This window comes from Lissotriton helveticus, chromosome 1_1, assembly GCF_964261635.1.
Source record: "Lissotriton helveticus chromosome 1_1, aLisHel1.1, whole genome shotgun sequence".
Lineage (NCBI taxonomy): Eukaryota > Metazoa > Chordata > Amphibia > Caudata > Salamandridae > Lissotriton > Lissotriton helveticus.
In genome coordinates, this window is record NC_136057.1 from 355,029,514 (window position 1) to 355,045,469 (window position 15,956).

At 45.2% G+C, this 15,956-nt stretch overlaps 1 protein-coding gene across 27 annotated transcripts in view; it reads left to right on the top strand.

Annotated features, from left to right (window-relative positions):
* Nucleotides 1–15,956, top strand: part of MICAL3 (microtubule associated monooxygenase, calponin and LIM domain containing 3) — a 2,019,125-nt gene that overhangs the window by 752,606 nt on the left and 1,250,563 nt on the right. For all 27 annotated transcript variants that reach the window (XR_013606836.1, XM_078673602.1, XM_078673604.1 and 24 more), the window contains one exon: nucleotides 7,808–8,004. Coding sequence is in view for 26 of the 27 variants with exons in the window: in XM_078673602.1 (XP_078529728.1) it covers nucleotides 7,808–8,004 (197 nt within the window). In the remaining variant the exon portion in view is untranslated. The remainder of the gene's footprint in view (nucleotides 1–7,807; nucleotides 8,005–15,956) is intronic.

Below are 15,956 nucleotides of genomic sequence, written 5' to 3' on the forward strand. Positions count from 1 at the left end.
GTAGCAATGATCATGTATTGATTTGTGCTTCCGACATTTTTCCCAGGTGCTAGGTTGCTGATATCATTGTGCTCCTCATTTGCATCTTTCAAAGACCCAATATTTTAAAATCTTTCAATGAAGTAGGAGGAAAATCTGCTTCTTAAAATTCATCGCTTCTCAACTGATCATACGTACCGCCAAAATAAGACTCAAGTGCTTTCTCCCATTAATAGAGGCTTATTTTCACCTCAAATTGTATAATTGGGCTCCTTAAGAAACCTCTTCTTAACTCATGTGATATAACAATAATGATTTATTGGACATTATGATCCTTATAAACACATTACATTAAATAGCAAGCAGAAATGTAACACACAAAGTTAAAGTTCCATACACTCGAGATGGGTCCATTTTCAGTCACCCTCAGATATCCAACAAGAGGAATAAACTACTTCTGGGGTAGACCATCTGATAACTGAAAATGCTGCAAATGACCAATCATATCTGGTTTACAGTATAAATATACTTTTTTTTTAAAAACAAACTTTCTTTGCATTTTTCAGAACAATAAACGTTACATTCAGTGCATATCATCATTTGCAGTCGGTATGTACCATGTTTAGCCTCCCTGAAAATGGCATGCAGCACAAAATAAACAGTAATGCATACGCCAAGTCAACAAGCAGACTCAACCTATGTATCCAGAAGTTCGCACTAGGTGATTCCCTAAACTAACATCAATGTACACCCTGTAGATTTGTATTCATCCTGTCACTCTGGTCAGAGTCCGCAGTCCCTTATTTATTAAACTCATCCAGCAGCTGATTCTAACCTGCCACCTCTTCTGGTGCCCTCTCGTCAGTGCGGGAGACATGTATGTGATGCTCCTTTGTGGTCCCCCGTTCAAGAACATCCCGGACCCACAAGTCCACGCTCTGTACCAGTTATCCCATCCAGCCTGTGGCCACTCCATCCTTACCCAGGAGCAATGCTAGTTGCAGAAATTTGTATGATGTTTTGCGTCTCCTGCATCTCTTCACCATACCCAGCAGACATGCCCCAGGTGTGCGTGGGACAACTATACCAGTGGTTCCCCCATGGCATGTGTAGAAAGGCATCATTCTCCTCTTCGCAATACAAACATTTCTCTACCCTTGTGGGGTCTATTCTATGAATCCTAAAAGGAGTCCTGTGCGTGCGAAAATTAAAGTGCAACAGTTTAAACCTGTTGCAGGAGACCCCTTTTACCAGACCACATGCAAGATCAAAATCCTCAAACCGAAACCTCAATTCCACCTCCCATACCGACCTTCCCTGGGAGGAGGTTCTGGATAAGTCCTCTTTAAGGGCCTAATAAAAAAAAGTGAAATGAGGTGCCTACTCTCTCCGCATCTGATTAAGCCGTCCAACGTTTGTGAAGTTGGTGGAACCACCTGGTAGATGCACCAAATCTCTATGACCTTGTTCTCCAGCTTGGCATAGCGAAGGAAGTGTCCCTGCCCTGCTTTGAAAGTGTCCTGCACGTCTTGGAAAGTAAGAAAAACTTCCCCTGGGTGGAGGACCCCCTCTTTGAGGTATCCGTTCCCTTCATCTCCCAAGGACATGTCCTGTACTATGGACCGAAAGGGTTCGAGGTCCCAGATCTGCAGTTCCCTGTCAAAGGGAGCTCTACGTAGTAGCTTCTTCACTGCTACCTCCCACACCTGGGCCATATGCTGCACCAAGTAGGGGGTTGGCACGTTAGAGCGGCCACTCCTCAACAGGCGTGCCAGGGTATCCTCCCCGTTCATGCCCTTCAGCAACCTTTTCTCCCAATTATATGCGTCCGTCAACCATCAAGACACGTAAGTGCACTGCAAATTAGTAAAGTTGCATGTCTGGGATCGAAAGACCCCCTCCCACCTGCCCCTCTTCGAACCAACAGAGCATGTCGACTCTTCTTTCCTGCCCACACCAGAGAGATCAACAGGCCTTGGAGGAGATGTAAAAAATCAGTTCCACAAGAGAACAATGAGTTCTGGAAGAGGTATTAGCAGCGAGGGAGGAAGACCATCTTAGCAATAGCTGCCCGTCCAATCACCAACAGGGGCAGCTTCGTCTAAAAAACGATTGAACCGGTCAAGCCTCTCAACACTCTGTCCACATTTAGGCACTTGTATGTGTGACCATCAGTCCCAGGTAATGGCATCTCTCCTTCTACCAGTGTATCCCGATCCCAGGCAGTCTCTCAGGCGGCACCATGACCAGAATCTCCAGTGGGAATAGTAAGGTTTTCTGGATGTTGACAAGTAGTCCTGAGGCGCGACCAAAAGCCGATATAAGTCTTCTCTCAGATGGCACAGATTCTGTGGGCGAATGGGGGTACATCTGAAGACCATAAAAAGCAGTTGGGACCACATTTCCTTGTTAAGTGAGGGGAAATTCTGATAGGTTTCCAGCAATACCCAAGAGGTACTGTGATTGTTGAATTGAGCAGCCCTCAAGACCATGGACCTGTATTGGTCGCATCCGGTAAGAACATTTTTCTTGTGACAAGCAGGGACCCAATCATGTTATTTTCAGACTACAGCCAGGAGACCCTTTTTTGCAGACCGAAGATTTAAGTGATAAAGACCTTAATAGGCTGGGCTTGACTGCTTCGTTATGGCAGTCCGCTAAGTTGAAGGGGAGGCTAAAGGGAAACACTGTCTTTACACACATTGAAGCCACAGCTGCATGACTGGACTTTAGGAACAAATCTGTAGCCTGATCATAAGTTCTCTTTAGGTAGAGCATTTTAGGAGCACGGTCTTGTAGAGCTTTAGATATACTTGATAGGGGTGCATTGTCTTGAGGCAGGTCTATCACATGTTTTGCTATGTTACTGAGATTTGTAACATTTGGTGGTGGTCTTTCTCCTGCAGAGCAGCATAAAGAGGGGAAGCCCATTGATTGCTGTCTGGGTGCATATGTGGACGAGTGCCTGAGTATTATGAATCTGAAAGAGACACGTTAGTGATAGATTCCTTACCTTAGAATATTCCCAGGCGTCGGACTGGATCCTGAATTTTTTTCGCGTAGCAGTACCCGTCGGCCGCGGTGCCGCCGTGATGACGTCGTCGGAGTACTTAGACGCTGCCTCCGCGTGCTGACATCAGTTCTTAGACACAGATTTTCCGTGCCAGAAGCGCTGAGCCATGTTAAAAACCAACACTGGTGCCAAGAAACTAGGGCCCTGAAAGGGGATGACCTTAACCCTAGATATCGGTTCGCAGAATGGGGAGGATGGGTGGGTAGGTAAGAAATCTATCACTAACTAATGTCTCTTACAGATATATCGTTACACAAGTAGTAACTTGTGCATCTGAAAGAGACACGTTAGTGATAGATTCCTTACCTTAGAATAGATACCCCAGCAATACCAACCCCGGTGGTGGGTCTGCGAACCAATAATCACACCAGAAAGTCCTGGAGGACAGAACGGCCAAAGAAGCCATCCCTCCGAAACTTGGCTGTCCAGGCAGTAGTGTCTTGCAAACGTGTGCAGCGAGGCCCACGTAGCTGCCTGACAGATGTCTTGTAAGGGCACTCCCCGGCCCAGGGCAGTTGTAGTCACCGTGGCTCGGGTGGAATGAGCCCGCAATCCAACAGGGGGCTCTTTTTTAGCCAAGGAGTAACATTCCTGGATACACAAGATGATCCACCGGGAGATGGTCCTCTTGTGCACCGCTTTCCCCTTCTTAGCGCCCACGTAACCAACAAAGAGTTGGTCATCCACCCGTAACTGGCGTGTGCGATCCAAATAGAATGAGAGCGCGCGTTTTGGGTCCAGCGGTAGAGCCGCTCTTCCTTTTTAGAGGGATGCGGTGGCGGGAAGAAGGTTGGCAAGGTGATAAACTGCCCGATGTGGAAGGCTGTGACAACCTTGGGCAGGAAAAATGGCTTAGTACGCAACACAACCTTGTCCGGATGGACAGAAAGGAAAGGAGGAGTACAAGAAAAGCTCTGAATCTCACTCACTCTCCTGGCAGAGGTGATGGCAACCAGGAAAGCAGTCTACAAAGTAAGAAGGCGGAGAGGACAGTTGTGAAGTGGCTCAAAGGGAGCGCACATCAGAAACGTAAGAACAAGGTTCAAGTCCCACTGAGGCATCACAAACGGAAATGGAGGGAACGTGTGTGTGATGCCCTTAAGAAAACGATTTACGATAGGGGACTTGAACAAAGAAGGTTGATCAGGCAGCCTTAGAAAGGCTGAAAGGGCAGAAAGGTAACCCTTGATAGTGCCCAGAGCATAGCCCTGCTGGGCAAGAGAAAGAAGGAAGAGAAGAACCTCAGAGAGAGGGGCAGCAAGAGGATCCACAGCCTTTGCTGTGCACCATGCCACAAATCTGTTCCACCTGCCGGCATATACCGACTCTGTGGAGGGACGCCTGGCTGCCAGAATGATGTTACAGACTTCAGGAGGCAAGTCAAATGGCCTCAACTGTCGCCGCTCAATCTCCAAGCATGGAGGTGGAGACTGGACAGGTTCGGGTGGAGGACCGTCCCCTGCTGCTGCAACAGAAGGTCCTCCTGAAGAGGCAGACGAACCGGGGGATCAACTGACATACTGAGTAGCTCTGGATACCAGTACCTTTGTGCCCAGTCCGGAGCCACAAGGACGACTTGTGCCCGGTCGCGCTTGATCTTCTTCAGCACTCTGGGCAGAAGTGGTATAGGCGGAAAGGCGTACAATAGACCGGAACTCCACTCGCGACGAAAAGCGTCTCCGAGCGAGTGGAATTGCGCTTTGGGTTTTCTCCTGCAACTCAATGGAGAAAAATCATACATTCATTGTCCTTTGAAAGATTCTTCTTAAGGCTCCCTTTCTGGCACTAACTAGTCCGTAGGACGTATACCAACACCTGTATCAATAGTTAAAAACAAAGAATTCTGGGAGTGAAAATAGACTCCTTATCAATGGCTAAAGATATTTCATCTTTAATTATCTTGTTTGTTTCAACTTTACTCTTTAAACTAATCTTGAGTTTTTTTATTTTCCTCTTCAATGCAGTACTCAGAATACATTTGTCTTCTTTGCTAGATTACTGCAACTCTGTTTATCTCTTATCTAATCTTCCATTTTAACAGATTTAGAGGTTGTAGCTTTTTCCTCAGGATGCTTCAAGATTAACCCTGGGCCCTTGAAATTACATTTATGTGGCTCTTGCTTTGCTTCATTGACTGATTTGAAGATCAGCTATTTAACAATGTGCTTTGTACCTAAAACCATTTTTGTATATCAATTCTCGCTAACCATTGTTTTCGATGTTACGATTCCAGTCATCTATTAAGTTCAAAGATAAATACCTTCTGGATCCTACCAATTAGTGAAACTTAAGGAAAATACTTAAAACCTGGCTGTTTCCATCCCATTGTAAGTTTATTTTGGTGTCCTTTAAATCCCCTATTCCTTCATAATGTGTCACTCAGTCCTGGTTAGAGCTTGGGTTTCTTTTCTTTTAAGCGTTGTGATAACATATCCAGGTTGAGAGTTGCACTAGACAAAAACGTAACCTAAACATTAGTACCAGGGAGATATTGTAGTAGTGTAGTAACAGGCAACAATCTAACGACATGATTCTGTAATTTAAGTAATTTTTAAAGAATCATTTTAGAGGTCCTCTGGATAAGTCACGGAGCCATTGCACTTTGTAGGGTGGAGGTGCGAGATGTGGACTGCCCGAATGGAGTGCACCTTTAAGGGACCACAACACCTCTGTGGCGCTTGTTGGCTGGAACCACGTGTTAACTGTCGCCACACTAGGGTAGTTTTCCTTGTTGAATGATTACTCTAGGGGGCATGATGGGTCGACTGGATCTCGACTACCACATTGCATAGCAGTTCCATGAAAGATGCTGCTAATGCTTTGTGGTCGAGCCCAGTGCAGTGTTTTTGGCAACTTTTTTTGCGGGTGGAGTTTTATATAGCGCAAACTAGACCTAAAGGGATCAAAGCGCTTTAAATGGGCACCAGTTGCGTTACAGATGGACACATTAATTTTTTTGTTGTCATGGGGAGATTAAGTGATTTGCCCAGAATCACAGAATGTGGAGTGTCCCTGCCGTGACTCGAACCCAGTTCCCCAGCTTCAAGGTCGATCACCCTAGCTGTTAGGCCACATCCTCTCCCCACATTTTCCTCTCTCCACAATTTCATGGAAGCAGCCATATTTTATCCTCAACTATCTACAATACTTAGGTTGCTAACTTGCACTCAGTCGTGTCTTAGGATAACATGGTAAAAGTGACAATCATGTTATAAAGAAAAATGGTCCTCATTTCCGATCTATCTTTATTTGCCTTTTTTAGTTTCGCGTCAATTTAGACTTTTTGAAATTTTGCAATCAAATGGTGGGAGTCAACACTGATATTTGAATCCTATATCTTTCCTTCAGTTACTTCCTTTTATTTCAGTGTATTTTGTTCCAGGTATTATAGAGTGGTGTCCTAACGTTTGTATCATCCTATTATGTGTGAGAGGAAGCACCACTCGTGGCAATGGATTTGTGCAGTACACTGAGAAATGGCTAGTGTATTCTGAAATATTTGCTTCCATCCTTTTGCTATTACCACAGTTGTACAAGTACCTACTCTTAATATTTGAGAGAGTTTTTCTGAATGGAATTAGTGTTGACTGTGAATTTTGTAAATATGTTGAACTGTTTGAAGAATAAATAAGAATAAGAATTGTTTTAAAGGCACTTTAATAAATTTAATTTACCTACAAATGATCCATGATTTGCTACCCAAATTGTTTACAGAAGAACCTAATTTGGAATGGTGAGTGCAAATAGCTAAGATGGATCGAACTTTAAAAATGATGGTTTACTTTATTCCAGCATGTTTGACCAGGTGGTCCAATGCGGACCATTGTATTACGGAGCAAGCAAGACATTTGTCCCTGGTGCCAAGTATTTCTGTCCCGATGTTTACTAGCATGTTTTGAACCCCCTATACCCTGCCTTGAACTTACTCAACAGTGGAGTAGACCGCTGATGAGTGACTTTCCTCTCCAGTGCTTTTACGGTGCATAGCAAGCATTTTATAGCTCTGTAATTAGCGAGTATCTTGGATTTGGGGCTTGGCTTTTTTTTTTTTAAGGGAAATGGTGATACTTGATTGAGGTTTTTGCCCCATGACAAGGAGAGGCCCAGGTTGTCAACCTTTAAATCGTGGATGTCAGTGGGCTTGCTTCTTTTTTGAATAAAGAATGTTTGTTATTTTGTTGATCATGATAGCAGTAGGTTCAGGAGGCACTATGTTACTACTTAAAGCATCAGGTTTGAACCTTAAAGAATATCATGTTTTATAGAAACTACAAGGGATTTTCAGTCAGCATTTCTGTTAAACCTGTGGGTTGAGATTTTTGTTTTTGTGTTAGTAATCTGGAAATGGTTCCTCGTTGTCCTAAATCAGACTATATACCCCAGTATTCTGCACATGGTATAGGTTGCAGAAAGCAGCGCTTATTCAGAAGTCACTGTAGTGCTCTGCTTCACTCTCTTATTACGTGTACACTGTCATTGAAGCCAATGCATACTTTTTGTCATAAGTTATAGTAATCATGTCTTTAGGGACTCTAGCTGGTCAAAGACATAAAAAAAAATGACTACAGTGGTCTAAGAATACTTATGAAAATCATCAACCTTTGGCTTCCAGTGTCTGTTTGCTGGCATGATGTGGACCAAGCTCACTATCAATAGGGAATACATACCTGGATTTTTAGGTATTCCTCTCATCCAACGACTCCATTTTTATTTTCTTAGCCTCCTTTACACTTTTTTCTTTTCCCTTTCTCTCAGTGATTTTGACTCCTTGGATGAGCGCTGTGTGGAAAGGACTAACCAGCTTGCATTCGACATCGCTGAGAAGGAATTTGGTATCTCTCCCATCATGACCGGCAAGGAAATGGCATCTGTTGGGGAGCCTGACAAACTTTCCATGGTTATGTATCTGACTCAGTTTTATGAGATGTTCAAGGATACTGTACCTGCTGGAGGTAAAGATGAAACTTAAAGCAATCTGTAACCTTTTGTTGCTGGCGGGGCGGATGGGGATATTGTGTGTGTGTGTGTGTGTGTGAGTGTGTGTGTGTGTGTGTCTGTGTGTGTACACGCGCGTGTGTGTGTACACGTGTGTGTGTACACTCCCTCCCTGGGCTTACTTGATATTCCATATGCTTGTTAATCATTAGGTAACGTAACCTTAGCACTGTTTGCAAAGAAATTTAATTTATTTTCTACTTGGAACTGTTTAAAGATTTTTGTAGTGTTTCTTGGAATCCATTGTTCTGCACACAGTGGGGAATATATTTGAATGGATGTAGTCAAACTAGGTATATGGGTAGTTTTCCCACTAACTCCACTTTGCAGACATGAATAAATAAGGCTACATCGGAAAATCCAGAAGTAGGGGGGGTTTAAGTGTAGTAGAAGAAGTAGACGCCTCTGCCCAGGATAGCAGTCGTTGCAATAGATCAGGTTTGGAATATAAACTAGATGGGCTAAGACGTGACTTCCAAGCTTACTGCAGAGGCTGCCATTAAGAAAGTGGGAGTCGCAACATGAATTTGCAAATAGTTTCTGGAGAACAAACAATGAAATTGGTTTATGCTAAACTGCACACGTTTTTGGGACATGCCCTGCATGTGAGTAGTGTTGTAAAGGGGTGTGAAAACAAAGCTGTAATATGCAAGAACTGCGGTTGTTCTAAATTTACTGCAGCATGAAATAGCCACAGATTGCTAATTTATAAACAAAGATTCTATTTTGTTTATTTATTGGCTGTCTTTGTATAGTTTGGATCCAACCCTGGGGTTTCTCTTACCGCTTGTTAGGAGGTCGTAACAATTTGTTCATAAAAGTTAACCCTAGTTGGTGGTGATACCAGTTCACTCATAGGAAAGTATGGCGAATGAGAGGATACAATAGAGTACCATGTCTTTCCTTTCCAGTCTTTTGTCATAGTACTGTTAGTTAAATTACTTGCATATTATTTTCAAATCAATGTGATGTTACCAGAAACTGCATTTGCATATACGAGGTCAGTTGGCACAAAACACATTCCATCTTTCAGCTCCACCAGTTATCTTGGTTTGAGTGCCTTATGAAGAATGGAATATGTGCTGTACTTAACACAATTAGAAAGCAAAAAACAGAAGTAAGGAATGGAAACCTTGAGCTAAGCTCAGCCACTGCTATAGAGTCAGACCACATACCGGTCCATTGCCACTACACACTCGAGCCAACCATGCACAAGTCTGCTGCGATCCTGCTGCATTAAGAACATCATTTCAAAACTGTCAGGAAAGTAAATCTGTAGATGGAAACACAAGTAACCAAGATTGGGGGTGCTCAGATATGGGCCCCATGTTCTCTACGCCATAGGCTCAAAGTTGCACCTTGCTGATGAGGCCCAACAAATTTGAAACGGGTCTAATATTGCTTGTGTTTCCACTCAGGGGATATGTGGCCTGACAATTTATACTGTACTGTTGCTATTGGAGAAAGACTAAGGCTGATTTGCATATGGTTGTTCCCTGACTGGAGTCGTATAGTGACCAAAACAGAAAGGGAATAAAAAGCCAAAGGAGTGATTGTCGGTAGCTGGGCCTTTTGCTAGCATTCCATCCATCACCTTTTGTTTCAGTAGTTCTTCCTGAATGTCATAGTTATTAAAATACTTCTTCCCTTGGTGGACATTTTGTCTGGGTAAGCTATTCACATTGTGGCTGGTATGAGCTACACGGACCCATATCGTTAGACTTTGTTTATATCAGCTAAAGGGCTGAACGTGAACATATCTTCTGTCTAAAGAATTGGGTTGATGGGTTAGCTTATTGTTTGTTCTTTCAGAGCATCAATGGACCAATTCCCTTAATTCCTGCCTACCCGTCACCACCGAAAACACAGAGCAAGCGACAAAACACTTCACAAACTGGATCGCAGCAAGTGTGGACAGAGTTGTACCAAATAAACCCACCAATTCTAAGAAACAAACGCAATACCTCAACTGGTTCACTGCAGAACTGAAAACCCAGAAACACAACTGCAGATAGAAACAAAGAAGATGGCATGCCCTTGAGGACCGACAACGATTCAAAAATGCCCTCAACCAATACCACCGTCTCCTGAAAAACACTAAGAAGACTGCTCTAGCCACCCGCATCAGTGACGGCTCCAACAACAGCAAGAAACTGTTCAGCGTTGTCAAGATCACCAACCCCTCGGCTACTGAAAACATCACCACACCCTTGCAAGCAGTCTGTGACACACTCGCAGACTTTTCCACAACAAAATCAACACCATCTACTAAGACTTCGCATCCCAACCCCCTTCCTAGGACATCATCAACCTCTTCGCGCCAGCGGATGTCCACCTGCGCCTGCTCACCTCGTGAAATGCCTTCACAGAGAAGGAAACAGAGTCCATCATGAGATCCATCCTCTCTGGAGCCCCAGCAGACCCTTGTCCCCACCACACTTTCAACCTCTGCAATCAACCCATCAGCAAAGTACTCACCAAAGTCCTCAACTCCTTGATCACCACAGCCCACTTCCCCCAGAAATAGAAATATGATGACGTGAAGCCACTGCTGAAGAAGTCATCCACGGTACGAGGAGAACCCAAGAACTACCGATCCATCTCCTTGCTCCCTTTCCCTACCAAGGTAATTGAGAAAGCCATCAACATCCAGCTCACTGCACATCTGGAAAACCACAACCTTCTGGACACCTCCCAATCTGCCTTCATAGCAAACCACAGCACAGAGACCGCTCTAGTTGCAGCCACGGACAACATCAGAATGCTGCTAGACCGCGTAGAAACCACCGCACTCATCCTCCTCGACCTCTCAGCAGCCTTCGACATCATATTCCTGCACACACTGATAAACAGACTCCACTAAATCTGAATCCAAGGAGCAGTCCTTAAATGGATCGCATCCTACCTCACAGGAAGAACACGGAAGATCATCCGCCCTCTTCTCCTCGTTCCCTAAGAACATTACATGCCGTGTACCTCAAGGCTCGTCCCTCAACTCAACCCTCTTCAACGGTACATGATACATAGCCCTGGCCAGAATAGTCTGGAACCACGGACTCAACCTCATCTCCTACGCTGACGACACCCAATTCATCCTCTCCCTGACTATTGACATAATCGACAATCAAAGACAAGTTGCAAAGATGCATGAAAGATATGGCCATCTGGATGACCAGCAATAGTCTCAAAATCAACACACGACAAAACAGAAGTTCTCATCTTAGGAAAAGGGAAAAACACCCTCTGAAACAACAAATGATGGCCATCTGAGTTCAGTCAAACCCCTGAACACGCCGACAACCTCTGCATCATCCTCGACAGCCAGCTTTCCGTGAAGAAACAGACCAGCACCGTCTCCTCTGCTTGCTTCCTCACCCTCCGTATGCTCAGAAAGGTCTTCAGATGGCTCCCACCCAACACCAGGGTGTTCTGTCACGCAAGCTCTCATCACCAGCAGAATCGACTATGGCTATTCCCTCTACGTTGGAATCATTGCCCAACTCATAAGGAAACTCCTGAACATACAGAACAGCTAGAATCATTCCCGACCTCCCCAGACAGATGCACATCACCCCCCACCTTAGGAAACTTCATTGGCTATCAGTTGCAAAAAATGCCAGTTTAAGCTGTTCACCCACACTTACAAGGCACTACACAACAAAGGACCGGCCTTCCTCAACAAACCTGTGAATTTCCACCAACCCACCAGAGAACCGTTCCACATCCCTCTCTCTAAGAGCTACCCAGCGCATCCGCTGGGCAAACAGCAGAGGCCGCTCCTTCTCCCACTTGGCCAATAACTGGAACTCCTTACCACTGAGCTCAGAGCCTCACCTTCGCTCCAGCAATTTTGGATGAACCTCAAGACCTGGTTGTTCAACCAATAGCAACAGCAGCGTTATCAATTCATTAAGGTATTCTTGCCCAAAAGAAAAATTAATGTACCTGCATGTTCTGTGGATGTCCAAATCAAATCAGGTGTTTGTTAAGCGCAACTACTCACCCGTAAGGGTCTCAAGGCACTTGGGAGTGGGGGGTTTGCAGGTTCCAGTCCGTCAAGGAGGGAGGTCTGTCAAAGAGCCAGGCTTGAGATTTCTTGCAAAGATGGGGAGCAAGGTAATCTGTCTGAAGTGGAGCGGAAGGTTGTTCCAGGCTCTGGCCGAGTGGAAGGAGAAGGAGCGGCCTCCCGATCTGGTCTTTCTGGTGCGGGGGACCACGGCTTAGGGGAGCTGGGCTGATTGTAGGGTCCTTTGGGGTGCGTGGAATTTGAGTTGGCTGTTCGAGTATGCTGGTCCGGCGTCGTGGAGGGCCTTGTGAGCGTGGGTTAGCATCTTGAAGGTGACTTTATCTTTGATGGGGAGGCAGTGGAGTGTGCGCAGGTGCTGGGAGATGTGGCAGTGTCTTGGCAGGTTGAGGACCAGTCTTGCGGCGGCGTTTTGGATGTACTGTAGCTTGTGGGTGAGGTTTTTGTTTATTCCGGCATAGAGTGCGTTGCCGTAGTCGAGCCTGCTGGTGATCAGGGCGTGAGTGACAGTCTTTCTGTGTTCGAGTGGGATCCATTTGCAGGTCTTACATAGGAGGAATGCGTGTGGAAGCAGGAGGACTAGACTGAGTTGATCTGGCGGTCCATTTTGAGCTCTGAGTCCAGGATGATTCCCAGGTTGCGTGCATGGTCAGTGGGAGTGGGCGGGGGGCACCAGGTGTCATTCCAGGTGTCTGGGTTTGGGCCCATTATGAGTACTTCCGTTTTGTTGGTGTTTAGTTGTAGGCAGCTGTTTTTCATCCATTTGGTGACGGCTTCCATGCCTTCTCGAAAGTTGTCTGACGGTGTTGGGTTTGTTGGATAGGGCGAGGATGAGTTGGGCGTTTTCTGCTTATGGCACAATGTTGAGTCCGTAAGTACGGACGATGGGGGCGAGCAGAGCCATGTAGACATTGAAGAGAGCAGGGCTGAGGGAGGACCCTGGGGGGACTCCGCAGGTGGTAGGTGTAGGGCCCGAGAGGAACGGGGGAGTCTGACCCGCTGTGTTCTGCCGGAGAGGAAGGAGCGGATCCAGTCGAGGGCCTTGTCTTGGATCCCGGTGTCGTGGAGTCTGCGTATTAGGGTGCGATGAGAGACTGTGTCGAACGCCGCTGAGAGGTCGAGGAGGATGAGGGCTGCTGTTTCTCCTTTGTCCAGTAAGGTACGGATGTCATCTGTTGCAGCGAGGAGGGCGATTTCCGTACTCTGTTTTTTTCTGAAGATGGATTGGGAAGAGTTGAGGATGTTGTGCTCTTCGATGAATGTGGCGAGTTGTCTGTTGATGGCTTTCTCGATGACTTAAGCTGGGAACAGGAGCAGGGAGGGTCTGTAGTTTGAGGTCTGAGGGGTGCGCCGAGGGTTTCTTAAGACTAGCTCTAGACTCTAGCTAGGTTAATGCACAAGATCACTAAAGGTCATTATCAGTCCTTCCCGGTATCATCAGAAGTTGATAGACCTTATTCTTACCTAGGATGGATATCCGGGATAAAGGCTGAAGCAGGGTTTCAAGATATGTGGCAGGACGTCTAAATCAAAGTGCACGTCACCAGGGCGAAAAGTAATAATGAGCCTAGTTGTTATAATAGAATGGATCTGATTAAACAACTTAATTTACTCCTCAAGTATAGCTTCAATCATTGAAAATGCCAGGTAGTAGTGGTCGGTGAATTGTCCTGTACCTTCTCTATATGCTCTTTATGCAATCATTTTCAGGTCAAAATAAAGCAGTCAAGACTTAACTTCTTGGAGGGGGGTGTGGGGTTGAACTTAAAGATCAGTCATCAAATTTATCAATTAATAATTATTCTGTTCAAGCAGTGTTCTTCATTTAGGAATATTTTCATTAATATTATGTTAATGGCTTTTAACTTTAAGAAGATTAATGGCATTGACAGTACTTTTAAATGTGTATTTCATGTTCTCTTTGTTTTATGAATACATGTGGTTAACAGCTGATATAATAGTGAAACTAAACTTCCTGTATTCAATGCAACCGCTTGGAGGTTCTTGTTGGCAGAATTCAGTACCTGATTTATTTGTATCGACTCCTACAAGATTGTACAGGATCTGCGTATGAGGACCACACTTGAGTATTGTCAGCATTTGCACAGTTTGAGGCAAATGGCTGAAGCAGCGTAGGGTGGGGGCGCTTGTGGGGAGGGTGCACTCTTAATGCAGGAAGCAGTGTGCAGCCTTGGTCAGTGGTAGTACATGGACTTTGACCCTTGCAGATGAAGATCCATAGTGGGGATGGTGCAGCACTTAGGCCTTACATGGACTTATTTGCTGCTTGAAAAAAGTTCCCCTTGCAGGTCTCACACAGACATCCGTGAAGGGTGAAGTTGGGTGATTGACATTGCAGGTTGGAGGCTCGCGGGTCACACATGGGCATCTGCAACTCTTAAATTACACTCCATTGCAGGGTGGAGGTACGTAGGCCTCAAATGGACATCAGGGTCACACAGCTATCCCTTCAAGCAGAGTTAGCATGATAAAGCCACCCATAGGGAGAATGCAAATTGGGCTGGGAAACAGTCTTCCCTTTCGGCATCTCGGGAAAATACAGATGATATACTCTCAAGGCAATGGAGCTCCATGTTTACTTCACTAGCCACAAAGTGCTTCACTCAGTTGATGGGGTATAGTTCTCAGTCCTCAAAGGAACACTGCCAAGAACTGGGCTTCTGTTTTTTGGCCATCCTCTACACACGTATGAAGAGCTCATTGTAGTAAAGACAAATACTGTATATGCTGTGAGGGTCTAAGTGTATCCAGTCCTATGAAAGTTAACCAAATCCAGCTATTCAAATCGAACATTTCTTGAATTAAAAATAACAATGCATTTTTCTTTAATTCCACATCTGCATGGCAACCAGTTTCACATGAAACTGGTGCTCTGTGTGGAACTCCCAGACAGTCTACCATGCACAGGATGAAGTGGTTAGGTGAGTAGCCCATCTTCTGTGCATGACTTGTGCTGACTTGGCCCTGTCTTTTGACAAGCCTGTTGGTTGGGTGTTGCCCTAATCAGGCCAGAGGCTGACCTGCTGGAACAAGCTTGTTCCAGGCCCTGTTAGCAACAAAGGATTCTTTGTGCTCCTTTCACTAAAGTGATGGAAGCCAGATAATTGCACTTGGCTTTAGAAATCAGTCTATGGGGACGGGCAAATTAAAGGAGCAGTGAAGGTGGACATGTAATGAGACTTGGAACTGGCACATAACCAGAATCTGCAACCTTAATGCAATATATATCAATGGGAAACCCTACATAAGTACCCTTGGGTAAGGTGCCAGGTACTCTTATGCACTCTTCACATATAGGCTGGATGAATTAGACCATCAGTCATGCAACACTGCACTGACTTTTAACAGGGAGAGTTAGTTGGTAGTCTTCCCCGGAAGTAAAGACAAACCTCGTCCACATTACTGTAATCCTCTATCTACTACAACGGAAAGTGTCATGGCCTTGGGAAGAGTAAGTAACCACCCACATCAAAAGGAACACCACTTTGAGCGGATCTTTATCATCAAAGAGTCTAGCACTCTGTTGGTGAGCAACCTAGTCAAATTGCAAAACGATATACATGTCACAGCTTTCCTCCACAAGAAAAAATACTGTGCCTTCCAGAATGGTCCAATGAAGAGGAGAATTGAACACTGAAGCTGCACTAGTTTTGTTTTATCCTACTGCGTTCTGTACTGTAGTGTGATACATGGGAACAGTTTTCTTAAGGGCACAAGAAGCTCCTTGCTTACAGGCTTGTCGTGGGCATAGGCCTTCACTCTACAAGAGACATCTTGAAAGTTGTAGCAAAATGTGTTGACAATCAAGTGCCTGAGGTGATTGGAAAGGTTGGAGTAGCTTCAAACAGTGGGCCTACTCAGTTT